The sequence below is a fragment of the Culex pipiens genome, chromosome 2 (assembly GCF_016801865.2).
Source record: "Culex pipiens pallens isolate TS chromosome 2, TS_CPP_V2, whole genome shotgun sequence".
NCBI lineage: Eukaryota > Metazoa > Arthropoda > Insecta > Diptera > Culicidae > Culex > Culex pipiens.
This window is the reverse complement of record NC_068938.1, coordinates 123,570,884-123,584,574: the sequence shown is the minus strand read 5'-3', so window position 1 is coordinate 123,584,574 and position 13,691 is coordinate 123,570,884. Positions and strand designations below refer to the sequence as shown.

At 46.6% G+C, this 13,691-nt stretch overlaps 1 protein-coding gene across 3 annotated transcripts in view; it reads right to left on the bottom strand.

The window, feature by feature from the left end:
- LOC120416617 (dmX-like protein 2) overlaps nucleotides 1–13,691 on the bottom strand; it is a 35,092-nt gene that overhangs the window by 12,593 nt on the left and 8,808 nt on the right. For all 3 annotated transcript variants that reach the window (XM_039578414.2, XM_039578415.2, XM_039578416.2), the window contains exons 2-5: nucleotides 5,359–5,576; nucleotides 5,153–5,298; nucleotides 4,891–5,091; nucleotides 677–4,830 (exon numbers count right to left, since the gene is read on the bottom strand). In XM_039578414.2, coding sequence (XP_039434348.1) covers nucleotides 677–4,830; nucleotides 4,891–5,091; nucleotides 5,153–5,298; nucleotides 5,359–5,576 — 4,719 coding nt within the window. The remainder of the gene's footprint in view (nucleotides 1–676; nucleotides 4,831–4,890; nucleotides 5,092–5,152; nucleotides 5,299–5,358; nucleotides 5,577–13,691) is intronic.

The following is a 13,691-nucleotide window of genomic DNA, read 5'->3' as shown; positions in this document are numbered from 1 at the left end:
CGCGGAGGATCGTTTTTGGAAAACAGTAGTTCGACATAATCTCAATCAATTCATTTGCCCTAACAGCAAACTTAAAAAAAATATACGTGAAAAGGTAGGCCGGAGTTAAGCGAAGAACGTCGAGGCCGGAACTGTCCAATCCGTTTATTGTAACTTTGGAAACGATTCAGCACTATCAGTTTTTTCCTGGAAGCACTTACTCGACGAGGAAGCAACACGGATTTATCGATTTCTAAACTGAAGAGACGCACGTGTCTTACAGTATTCATACAAGATGTATAAAAGTTCCACAGTTCGATTATCGAAAGGTGAAGAGTGGCATAGGAGAAGTGTTAGTTTCAGCGATTCAATACAATGCCAAATAATGAATGTGTCATGAAGTTGCTGTGTCAGTCTGTAGAAATATATTCACAACTCGGATTTCAATGATAAGGGATGAATAGGGTTGCAGTGAGAATCTACTGTGGTTTATGACGCGATATAGATTTAGTCACAACTCAATAGAATAGGAACAGGCAAAATGCGTAATGATATCGATATTTGGGTTAATATCAACTGGTGCACAACAGGAAGGTGGTGGTGGGTGATGGATATATAGTATAAATCACACGCTTGTCTCTATTAACAACATACACTCGCTTTGTCGCCGGAGGGCGACAATCAATTCGATAAATACCTGTCTGTTGAGGCTCTCCTCGTCGCCACTGCCGCCACCCCGGACGCTGTACGACCCGCTGATGCAACGCACCAGATGCGCCAGAATCGCCTTGACCCAGCGAATCTTACCCGAGTTGAGCAACTCCATGAGCTGTTTCGGATGGTACTGCGGCAGAACCGGACAGGCGATCCGGGACGCCTCGAACAGCCCGTAGTCGGTCATGTAGTCGTGGATCGGTTGCTGTTGATCGGCGCCGTTGTTGATTTGACCCGTGCTGGCTGTGCCGACCTTCTTTTTCTTGCTATCGTTGGACAACATTTGCAGATTGATGGAGCTAACTCGCGACAGAACCGGCATCGACGAGACGTTCGCCAGTCGTCGTTGGGTGTTTTCCTGAGCGAGCGAACGCAGATCTTCGTCCTTTAGGTAACGATTGTCGTACAAATCTTCGATGTCCATGTGGTTGATGGCGTTGAGCTGTGGCTTCCACTGGGAGTACACGTGCATTTCGGAATCCATGCCGGCGACAAAGATACCATCTCGAACCCAGGAGATCTGCATGGGAAGCGGTGGCAGACTGTCCGCCGTACGTAGCTCGATCTGACGCAGCTTCATCCATCGTATTTCGTCGTTAAAGTGTGGCTGTGCCAAGGAACTTGCCTTCCGCAGCAGCGGACGATTCGTTGATTGTGACTCTTTCATGGCCTTCATGTTGGATTGGGCCAAATCGCTGGACACGGGCGTGAACAGCATGATTTTACTGCCGACCGCTACGGTCAGGATGTGCGAACCGTCCTCCTTGGAGACCCAGTCCAGCTGAACCAGGTGCTTCTGCGTCAACGGGCACGTGTTTCCATGTTCGGTGATGCTCTTTCGCAGTGACTGCAACGTGCTGAAGCTTGGCACTGCCAACAATCCGGATCCTGGCTTGGCCAGCGCTTCCGGAGTAACGTCCCCGTTCCGGCTCGAGCGATTGTCATCGTGGGTCATTGTTTGTAGCATCTGGTTCAAACGTTGCTTCTTCTGCAGTGTCTTATTGTCGTACAAGTAGCTCAAGTCCAGATGTGGATCGACCTGGATCCGTGGCAAATGAATATTCTTCAGGTGGATGGTGTCCTCGAGGACCCACTCGCTGCCACCAGTACTTTCGCACTCGTAGATGGCCACGCACAGGTTGACGTACCGCGACTCCGGATCGCTGCTTTTCGTTGGTCTTGTGAACGACTTTCCATACTTGAATGCACACGCAATGCGGCCGGAATAGGCAGCGCTGATGTGCAACAGTTGGCCGTTTACGTCGATGGTTGATTCCTGGTCCTTTCGGATCATTTCCCACTCGCACCATTCGTACTTGAACGTAGTTTCGGACCCATTCTTGGTCACTTTGCACTTCCAAAACCGTACCGTAGAGTCCGAGCAGGCCGTTACGACGATGTACGGAGCGAAACAGGCCGGGTAGATTGACGAAGAGCTTAAATGGCCGGCGGCTGGAGCTGCATGGATTACGTCGACTCCGTCGGGCAGCGGCAACTCTTGGGTGCACACTTTCGTGGTCGAAATGTTTACGTGCGGACTCTGGTCGATCGGAATTTTGACGTCATCCGGAAGCTGCACTCCCGCCATCGATGCACGGTGCGTAACGTCCGGGTCGTCCAAGTCCTGCACCAAGTTACTGTCGGGGACGTACATCATGCTGCTGCTGAGTTCATCCGGCCCAGCTGGTTGTGATGCTATGACGATGCGCCACATGTGGATCGTTGTTCCGTTTTGGGTACGTTCCAGAACCACCAGATAAAACGGTTCCTCGAATTGAGCATTGCGCTGAAGATCAACCATGGCGCCCATTTGACCGTCCATCAGTCCCACATGCTTGGCTTCGGTGTTGAAGATGACGGATTCCTCTGAACGTTCGCCCGTAATCAGTTGTTCTTGGAACACGTGCAGGAACTGCGTGTTTTGCCAATCGTGGATCGCATCGTCGATCGCGTCCAGCTGAATGATGCAACCGGGACGGGCCGTCGACTGCTGCGAAACGATCTTGATTTTGTCGTGCAGTGCGGAGTGGACTCCGGGAACCTGTTCCGACGAAGATTCCGTCGAAAGCGACACCATGGAATCCATCCGACGGAATCGACGCTCCGAGCTGGATATCTCTGCGAGAAGCGTTCGAGCGTCGATCACGGCTTGGTACACGCGCAGACTTTCACCGTCGCTAGCCACAAAACATGCCGACGGTGAGTTGCTCAGGTTTCCTAGCGTCGTACTTGGCAGCAGGGTGGGAATCCACGCTACGTTACTGAACGCAGATATTTCCGGCGAATTGATACGAGCCAGCTCGCTAACTCCGCCGGACTGAGACAGAGGACCGACCGCGTCAACGCGCCACAAGATCAGCTCCGAGCAGAAGCCGGACGGGGCGCAGACGTCCTTTGCCCGTTGTGGTTTCTGGTCGGTTCCGTCCGGCGCCGTTTGCTCCTTGCCTGGATAGCCAACGTTGGCGTTGGGAATGTCTGGAATATTGTGATGTGATGTGGTTAGCAGCAGGGGGAGCACCGGGTGGCAGGTTATGTCGTTCACCCGGAACCGGTGACCTGATGCACGCGAGGCATGTCCAATGCTAAGAACTTGCGAGAATTTGGTCTTGTCGGCGAAAGTCAGTTGCCACAGGTTCAGCGTTCCGTTCGAATGCTTCGTTACCATCGAAATGGTCGGCGAAGGTGGTGCGGTCAGAATGTCCGCCTGTTCGCCGTTCTCGGTGCCAGCGGCGTCGGCACCGGCTTTGGCTCCATCATCCTCCTGCACGCTGGCATTTTCGTTCTCTTCTTCGTTGACTTCGTTCTCCTCCATGACACTGGGCAACGAGGTAACAATGTCACTGTTCACGTCCGGTGGCAAACTGCAATTGGTAGCTTTCGGTCCCCGCACGATCATGTCCCGGAAGCCGAGATTTCCGCCCGTGTTGTAAAGGGCGACCGTCGTTGACATGGACATTGCATCGCCCAGCGGGAACGCCGATGGGATCCGCGTTGAGAATGAAACCTGCGCCTGGCGGAACGATCCCGGATGGTACTCGTCAAGCCATTCAACGACCCAGATCAGATAACTTCCGTCGATCGGATGGATCGAAAAGAGCAAATCCGGGCTGTGATGCCAGTCCCGCAGCAGACACTCGATCTTCATGTCCAGCGAATCGGTCACGTGTATGTTTCCGTCGTTGACGAGCGAGTTGATGGAGGTCGTGTTCGACAGCGAATGGTGACTTGGCAGTCCAGCGTGTGACGCACCTCCCACCGAGTGAGATCGATTGTTTGGATAGGGCGGTGCATGATCATCGCTGTTGCTTTCGTCCTGCGAGAAAGTGGGCTTCATTTTTGGTCTTCTCTTGCCATCCTCTCCGTTCGGAAGCTCCTCTTCGTGGAGAACCTCCGAGTGGCCATCACTGTTGGCGCCGGACAGTAAATCTTCCTTCTCGATCACCTTTCTGGTCATTTCCTGTAAAATAGCCTCAGCTTGAAGGGAGAAATGCATCTCCTTATTGTTAAGCCAGTGTAGAATAAAATTGGGTTGCGCCGAGGGATCGTTCGTGTGCATCGACGGAACCAACGGAATGTCCGTCTCGGCGTTGATTGAGGCCGCCAGATGAAAGTGCAGCCCTGGTGTCATTCCGGTTCCATGATAACCGTACGAATGGAAATCGTGCACACTGTACGTCGACGGCAGCGTCGGTATCGGAGCATTTCCAAAGCCGGAACTAGCCCCGGGTCCTCCGAAGCTCGCTCCCATTCCGTTCAACCCGGTCGCTCCGTTGTGTTTCGCGTGACGCCTGATGTGGAAGCAGGTCTTCATGTGCTTCAATCGCTGCATAAACCGATGCTTGTGCCGGTGCGTCCGGAACTTTGGATTCTGTGATGCAAGGGGGTCAAATTGGTTCATGTTGACGAGTCCATCGTCCGGCAGGACCGTCTCCACCCAAATGCGGCAAATGTTGTCCAAACAGGACGTCACGAGCATGTTCGAAACGGATCCCTTCGGCATGTATTTGCTGGTTTTGCGCCACGACAAATCAGTCACTGCTCGAGGATGGGCGACGTACACGAAGCCGTAGCTGGTCTCCGGAATTCCGCTGAAACTCTGCGACTGAGACTGGTCGAAGCTTTTGTTTGGGAATAAAACTAAAAGAAGAGAGAAAGATTAAAATCATGGTTTGAGCAACACAAGTCTCTAACACTTACTGTGCTTATTCTCGTACCAAACCTTCACCAGGCGGTCACTCTTGCCGGACGTGGCAAAGAGCGTCCCGTCGGGGCTGAACGCCATATGGTGGACCGGTGTGGCGGTGTGACACTTCCAAACGCAGTCCCAGCTCGAGTCGGACTCTTCCTCGTTGGTTGGCGTTTTGGGGTCACGATCTCCGCCGATTTCAAACTTGACCGCTGAAATTAGAGTGAACTTATTAGAGACAACAACGAAGACTATCCAAATAAGGTTACATACAAGTTGGTTCGTCGTCATCTTGCTTGGACAACCGCTCGTGCCAGAGTTGAAGTACGGTTCCACCGGTCAGCAGACGGGTTCCCTCCAAGTTCCACGAAAGAGAACTGATGTGCGAGGTCGCTTGCAGGCTACCCGTTTGAACCCATCTGAATAAAAAAAGTAACTCCAATCAGTTCAACTTCCTCCCCAGACATCACGCCTCTTACTTGTACTCCAAGCCGTGCGACGCCGGTCGATCGCTATGAATCAGCGGTGTTGGCTCGAAAATGCACACTTTATCCTCGTAGGCGGCGGCAATCTTACCGGTGTCGGTGCTGCAGTCCAGGGCCGATATTCGTATGTAGTTGTGGACCGCGCCCGGGATGATCTGGACGCGCTCAAAGTTGCTGGCTAGCACGACGATGTTGCATCCCGCCGCGTAGGCCTATTGACAAGAAGAAAGAAGATTTGCTGATGAAAATTTTTGGATTTAGGACGATCGGATCAATCTAATCTAATCAAATCGAACACAAGCGAGAACCCCCAAAATTTATTACACTCATTAAAGTAATCAGGCCCACTGTGTTGTATTAGCGGCAGAGAGGATTCTGTAAACGGGTCACAGAATCTACAGTGAAGGATGGGTGCGTTTACATACGGTACTGAAAGCTCCGGATGTGATGTGTGTTTTGAGTGAATAGTTGTTGTAAGTTTCTCGAATTTTTGCAATTGGATCAAATTTATAAAAGTTCAAACTTTTATAGAGAAATTGAAGTAAGCACGGCAATCACTATATTCTGTGTGTTGGCCAAAAAACAAATCAAATCAATACAAAAATTTACTGAAATTTATTATGTAATTCGCGTTAATTTATCCGAATATATTTGAATTAAAAAATAAATATCAGGACGAATCGGAACATATGGGAAGAATTTATTTTTTTTATGCATTTATGATTTCAAGCAATTGTGTTTGGCTTTGGTATGAATAGATCAAAAATAGTAAAATGTGTAAATCCATTTCCAGAGTTTTTTTTTTTGAATAGGTCCTATAAACATATGAAAAACTCTGAATTTGTATATTTAAAGCTTTTAAATACGACTGTCTCTGTTCAGACTGTAATCCGGAATTACATAAACAACTTGAATAAAATTATATTTTCGATTCCCGTACTTGTTTTTTTTGATTTTTTTTACGTTTAGAGTGAATGATTTTTGTATTTTTTTAGGAGAGTTGCTCCATCCTTCCTTTTTTTTGAGTCTTTTTGTAACATCTTAGGCTATTTTCACGAAAATTTTGAACGAAATAAAATCGTGGGCTTACCATCAAATTTTACTTTTAAACTTAAAAATCAAAAAATCTCATAAAAGTGGCGAGTTGTTTTGTTTCAGTGTTTTTTTTCGGAAAGCCCGTCAAATTTCCTACAATTTTGTCTTTGACACTTACGCCCTTCTCAAAAGTCATTATCCAGTAAAACTGGCTCCATGTACACAAGAATGGCCTACATAAGCGTAGGTTAACATGTCTACAAAGTTTCATAGAAATCGGAGAGGGTCCGGTACAACCGATTTACTATTTGACATGCAACAAGTTCTTGAAATAAACTAGTATTTTTTAGATTCGGAAAGACTTTTCAACTACAGTACATGTTCGGTAACTTAACTGTTTAAAGTTTGACAAATAAACAATAAACTTCTTTCGCAATTCGCAATTTTCAGTGTAAGAACGGGCCTTGACCGATCTTATGCACCAGGTTCCCGACGAACACGCACTGCCCTTACACCTACATCTCACCCTTGCTCTGAGTCAGTACGAGCAAAACGCTAGAACACGCTTTGAGTGTTCGTGCCAGGCATGCACACCTTCTTTTCCGGTTACGCATTTTAACTCGGCCGGGGGTGGTACATTACTGTGGGGCACCGTATTGGCGTTCGTGAATGAACCCCGAATAGTCCCGCCTGTCAGGTGACAGACAGGCGGGCTCAGTGACAGCTGGAAGGCAACACGAGGTCGCGCGTGTGTCATCGTGAATCAGCCTCTTTCTGACACATCCTTTGGACGGAGCAGACGTGCTCCCTCGGTGGTACGACTTGGGGCAATTCCCCCGGACGGTGGCGGAGTTCCCACATTGGCGATCCTGCCAGGAGTACCACAATTGATGGTACTACTGGAATAGGAAAATAACGTCGTTGGGATTGCCCCAAGTTTGGCCATAGCATTTCGTTTGTTTGGCAGAAGGAACCTTAGTCGATTTAGTGTGTGCTTTTCTGGTGTGACTGGACTTAGTTTTGATTGAAACTGTTTTATTCGGAACCGTGTGGCGAGAGTGGACCTCCGCCAAAATTAGTTTTAATTGGAACCGATGGTGTTTAGGCGCGAGAGGACCTCCGCCGGGGTTTGTTTTGCTCGGAACTGCGTGTGTGTTATGGCGAAAGTGGACCTCCGCCAAAGTTAGTTCTGTTTGGAACCGTTCGTGTTCCGGCGCGAGGGGACCTCCGCCAAGATTTGTTTTGATTGGAACCGATAGCGTTCCGGCGCAATGGAACTTCCGCCAGGATTTATTTTGTTCTGAACCGTACGAGTTCTGGCGAGAGTAAACCTCCGCTAGGTTTTGTTTTGATTGGAACCGTTTGTGTTCCGGCGCGATGGAACTTCCGCCTGCATTTGTTTTGCTCGGAACCGTGCGTTCTGGCGAAAGTGGACCTCCGCCAAAGTTAGTTCTGTTTGGAACCGTTCGTGTTCCGGCGCGAGGGGACCTCCGCCAAGATTTGTTTTGATTGGAACCGATAGCGTTCCGGCGCAATGGAACTTCCGCCAGGATTTATTTTGTTCTGAACCGTACGAGTTCTGGCGAGAGTAAACCTCCGCTAGGTTTTGTTTTGATTGGAACCGTTTGTGTTCCGGCGCGATGGAACTTCCGCCTGCATTTGTTTTGCTCGGAACCGTGTGTTCTGGCGAGAGTGGACCTCCGCCAAAGTTTGTTCTGTTTGGAACCGTTCGTATTCTGGCGCGAGGGGACCTCCGCCAGGGTTTGTTTTGATGGGAACCGATAGTGTTCCGGCGCGATGGAACTTCCGCCTGGATTTGTTTTGTTCGGAACCGTACGAGTTCCTTGTTTTGATTGGAACCGTTTGTGTTCCGGCGCGAGGAGACCTCCGCCAGGGTTTGTTTTGTTGGGAACCGCGTGTGTGTACTGGCGAGAGTGGACCTCCGCCAATGTGGCAGCCACTGAGGTGGTTGTTTTGTAATTCGTTGTTTTGATGTATACGGCAACTTAACAGTGTGGAAGTCAGGGAAGGAACTGTCCGGATATTCACACTTGATTCAAAGTAATATAACAAACAAAAACACTAGTTCACTGTTGAATGTACCTTTTTGAGCGCATTTTACAAAATCGAAAATGTCGGTTTTAACTTAATGTCTAAGTGAAGTCCAGCAGAAGGCCCTGTTGTCAGCACGATTTTGCCGCTCGATGTGGTGTGCCTTGTGATGATCAGTTTTCGCGTTGGTTGTTGTTGCCCGTGTACAAGATGTTCTTGGGGATAATCTGGTAGGTTGCCGAATGGTTAAGCTCGGTCCCGGCCTTGGTTGTTGTTAGGCCGTTAAGTCTTCCCAGGTATGGGAGTCGTCTATCTGCTATAAGTACAAACAACACACCAAACCAAACCTGCTCCGGTGGCATCGCTGGCGTCCAACCGCCGCAATCCAAAGGTTGTCAGTTCGAACCCCGGGGTGGAAGGTTCCTTGGAGTAGAAAGAGGTTTGGGTGCCCTTCCCATTCAAGCTTTCGGACTCCTAGGTTCGAGCAGAAACTTGCAATAGTGACTACAAAAGACCTGTGGGTCGTGAATGTGGATGGTTTGTTTTTAATTGATTGCCGTAATATCCTCGTTTAATGAAGCAGCCTTAGGTTGTACACGAAGCGCACCGCCGATTTGAAGCAGCGATTCAGCTGCTCTCCCAGTGCCGCGGAGAGGTCGTGATGGTACACAACGTCACAGTATGTGAAGACGGGCATCACGACGGCTTGAACCAGCTTGCGTCGAGTCACCGTAGAAAGAACTGTAGCGAAGCGCCGAAATGTGCTCAGCGTGTTGAAGGCTTTCTGCACCACGCTGTTTATATGAGATGTCTACGCCATGTTCCTGGAAGCGGTGGTTAGTCACCGTACTAAATTGGTCCATAGTTCCCCGCTGAAGACAATGTCTTCTTGTGACTCAGCCGTCACAATCCGACAGAAGAATTGCTTGTGTTTTTTTAAGATTAGGATAGAGGCAGATGTCCTTTCGCCCAGTGTGTGATGGCTTCAAGGTCTTCGTTGATCTTTTTCACCAGCTCGTTGATTTCGGACACCGGCCCAGATGTGTATGTCTGCAGGTCGGCTTCGTACGGCTGATAGCTGCAACGCAGTACGTAGAAGTGGAGATTTTCCGTTGAGCTTCTGCCCCAGTAGGCGATGGTCAACACAGGACATGGACAAACAGGTTATCTTCGCCAGGGCTGTTGTGGTCCCATATCCTTTTCTAAAACCAGATTGGTGACGAACCAGTAGGCGGGTGTTTGGGTTGTCCAGGTGGTCGGTTATCTGATCCAGCAAGATCTTCTCCAGAACTTTCGGGATTACAGGTAGGACGCTAATGGGGCTAAAGTCCTTCGGCAAAACTGGCTTGAAGTCTTGGGGATGCGCGTGATGATGGCGTTGAAGAGATGGGACAGAATTGGGAGCACGAAGGGGCACAGCAATTTAACGAACGAGATCGGGATGCCGTCTGAGCCCGCGGCATTCGTGTGTATGTCGAATATCTTCCGGCAGACTTCGTCAACGTTTGTGCGTCGGAAATTGAACTCGTTCGCTCCGTGATTGACCGCTGTCCGGTGACTCGGTTCTCTTGGTGGTGAGGTGCTGTCGCGGCCTGCGTCGCCGGTGACCTTCTGCGAAAAAAGCCGTTGAGTTTGCCCGCATCGATCTCGTCAGCGGAAGAACGCACTGCTTGAACGAACTGTGGGTGCCTTCTCGCTTGAGATTACTCCACAGTTCCTTGGCGGAGATATCGTGGCCGAAATGCCGGTCGGCGTAGCGTCTTTGCTACAGAGATCAGCGTGCTTGCGCGGTCTCGTAGGCGCGCGTACTCCAGCCACTGATCATCACCTATCCAGCTGTTGGTATTACTTGAGTAGAGCTTGAAGGCTAGTTCTCTCAGTTCGGTTGCTTGTTTGATTTATGGTGTTATCCACGGAGCACGCTCCTTGCGCACGGGGATGGTTCTTTCCGGGGCGTGTGTGTCCAACTGATTGGTAATCTTAGTCGTTAGCAGATCGGTTTTGTTGTTGCCGTCCTCGGCTTAAAAAAAAAAGAACGGTCGAAAATCTTGTTTGATTGTTTTGTAGCGATTGGACACTGAACAGACACCCGAATAGCAGTTTGATATGCTGACGTGCTGTTAAGAGAAAGGCAAGCATGGCCGAATGGTTACGCTGTTCACTTTATGAGCGGATGATCATGGATTCGATTTCCATCTGCTTCAGCCTTCCACCGGATAGGGAAGTAAAACGTTGGTCCCGGCCAGCAAATTGAATGGAGCGTGTGCTTAACCTACCTAACATACGAAAATTTATCCTAACATTTGATAATTCCTGCGCCAAAATATCAAAGAGTATTAAGACCGTCACTAAAGCTTGCGAGATCTCTTCCTTTGTCTCGTGATTCAATTATTCCTATCACTTTTGGAACTGACCAGGCGTTACGTTCTGTCAAACTGCGCTGGAGAAATTGGTTTTGTGGTTTAAAAAAAAAACTGTTGAAAGAGGATGATTGCTGGAAGGAGAGAGAATAGGAGAATGTCAAACAATGTAGCTAAGAACAGAGAGTTTGATAATGTTTATAACCCTGATCCATAATAACTAAATTGTTAGATTTGTTTGCGAAGTTTCATCAAGGCCTGAGATAGAGACACAGCAAAGCTGGGAAAAATGAAATCTTTACATTCCCAGAATAGTTGATAGTAAAGTGTTTGCAAACTTGTTTTTTTTTCACTTGTTCATTCCAGGGGTGTGAGATTTTTTTTTTTCTTGTTTTTTTCCCGAGAGGAGAAGGGAGATGTGGGGCACCGTATTGGCGTTCGTGAATGAACCCCGAATATTCCCGCCTGTCAGGTGACAGACAGGCGGGCTCAGTGACAGCTGGAAGGCAACACGAGCTCGCGCGTGTGTCATCGTGAATCAGCCTCTTTCTGACACATCCTTTGGACGGAGCAGACGTGCTCCCTCGGTGATACGACTTGGGGCAATTCCCCCGGACGGTGGCGGAGTTCCCACAATTACATAGGGTTTGATGTAAGTATAAGCGCCTAACCATCTATAGTGTGCCTATCAACTTTCACTAAAGCAAAAACTGTTATATTTTTAGTTTGAGTTCAAAAACTAATTGTTATTTACTTTGTATTGTTTTCTCCTGAAATCTTCCCTATTGTTGAGTCGTGTTTATCTGTTGCTATTTCTTTTGTCGCGGTGTTTTGTTACAATATTTTGGTCCTAAGCATTTTAGAAAAGTATTTCAAAAGTACAATAGTAATATTTGTGTTAATCCTTTAATCATTCCATAAATTGAGTAACGGCTCGAACCTCACTTGCTTAAGAAAAAGGTGAATTTCAAAACAATGGACAGTGAAGGAAATATACTATGTAAAGAATCAATAGTAAAAGAAAGATAGTAATTTATGAAGTAGATAAAGAAATTAACAATAGTTAATAAATAGAGGTAACAAACAAGCTGAGATTGTATTGAGGGCAACTTACAGGGAAGATGAGAAATTATTCAAATAGATAAATAAAGAAAAGGCACAAAATTGACATCGCTGCCAAATTAAGGGAAAGAACACAGTTTGTTACAGCAGCATCAATTGGTAAAATAGAGTGGAAAAGCGTTGAGAAATAAGATAATCAATTAAGTAAAATCAAAATCAAATGAAGGATAGTAAACAGAAGCCGTTTCCGAAAATCGGTGAAACAAAATAAACAAAAGATAGCTGTTAGCTGAAATGGAAAGAAGAGAAACCACGTTCTGCGATGCTCAGGTACATCCACAGCAGTTGACTCAACATACTGCGAATCAAAACAATACCGTCTACAATCACAAATTACTTCCCTTTCCCACGTTGACGCGCCCCTTTCTTTTAGCCGTCTCTATTCTGACCCTCGCTGGTCAAAGGTTTACGAGTCGTTTCCACAGGCCACCAGCTAAGTTAAACCTTGTCATCATGATGACTAAACCAAGCCAACGTGGAGGTAAGAAAATAGGACACTTGCAAGGAACCAGAGCCATGCTGTTTTGTCCAAACAGCACTACGGATGTAGTTGGGCTCCTTCCGGGATGTTCCTCGCCTGGGTGTCAACCGACGAGTATCATCAGTATCATGCACCCTTGGCCTGCAAATAAACAATAAACTTCTTAACAAAAAATTAAAACCAATGTAAATAACACAACAGTATTTCTAAAGCATATCTTTTAAATATTCTTTGAATATGCCATAGAATTTCATGAAAACATAACAAAAATGTTTTGTGTTAAAGCAACGATAGTAAGTAATAAAACAACTGATAATAGTACTTCAGAAAATTGTGGATTTGAACCCACAACTGATCAACGGTGATAATAATTTAAAAAAAAATACCCCTGGGATGAAAAGAGAGGATTCAGTGGATATATTTGGTCAAAATTTAATGAAAGAACATTGTAAGCCCAACTGATGTCTTATGAAATATCGATAGAAATTAGAAAATAACTTTGAAAGGTAGCGTCCATAATTAGATCCACTATTATGGCAGAATGGTATCCAATAGACACATTATTAGGTCTATTCCCGTACTGCAGAATTCTGCAATTCTGCACAAAATCGGCAGCAGAGCGTTCCCGTACTTTTCTGCAACAAAAGTAACTTTTCTCTCAGGCAGAACTTCTGCAATGAGAGAGGTTGAAGTTGCAGCAAAACCGTTCCCGTACTTTTCTGCAAGCTCTCTCTTCTCTTTCGTGTTGAAAAGTAACTGCAAGTTGGTGTGAGTACACGCTTACATAAAATTGGCAAGTTGGGTTAAATTAAGCATTTTATTATTATGTAGTTGTAATAAATTTTATGTTTTGTAGGGACGTTTGTATATTTGGAATTGATGGATTTTGGGGTATTTTTTTAATGTCTGGTTTTATTGAGAACTATATTTTATGTAAACGATTTCAGGCTTAGTTCATTAATGTTGAGTTGAAGTTGATAAGTAAATTCAGTATTACAACATGGCTAATAACCCAACAAACAATTTGTATCATAAAAACAAAATGTTTTTAAAAACTTTTAAAATACACATTTCTTTTGAGTTTAATATATTTTTAATAAATATTTGTTTGAGAAATGATTTTTGATCTTAAATTGTTTTTGAACAGACTAAATATGTGTGTTAAAATAATAGGTAAATTTAATTGGCAAATAATAAATTGTACCTGTGATGGTGCTACCAACTTGTATTCTTAAATGAACCAAAATATTAAATGTATTTTGTTGAACTTTCAATGA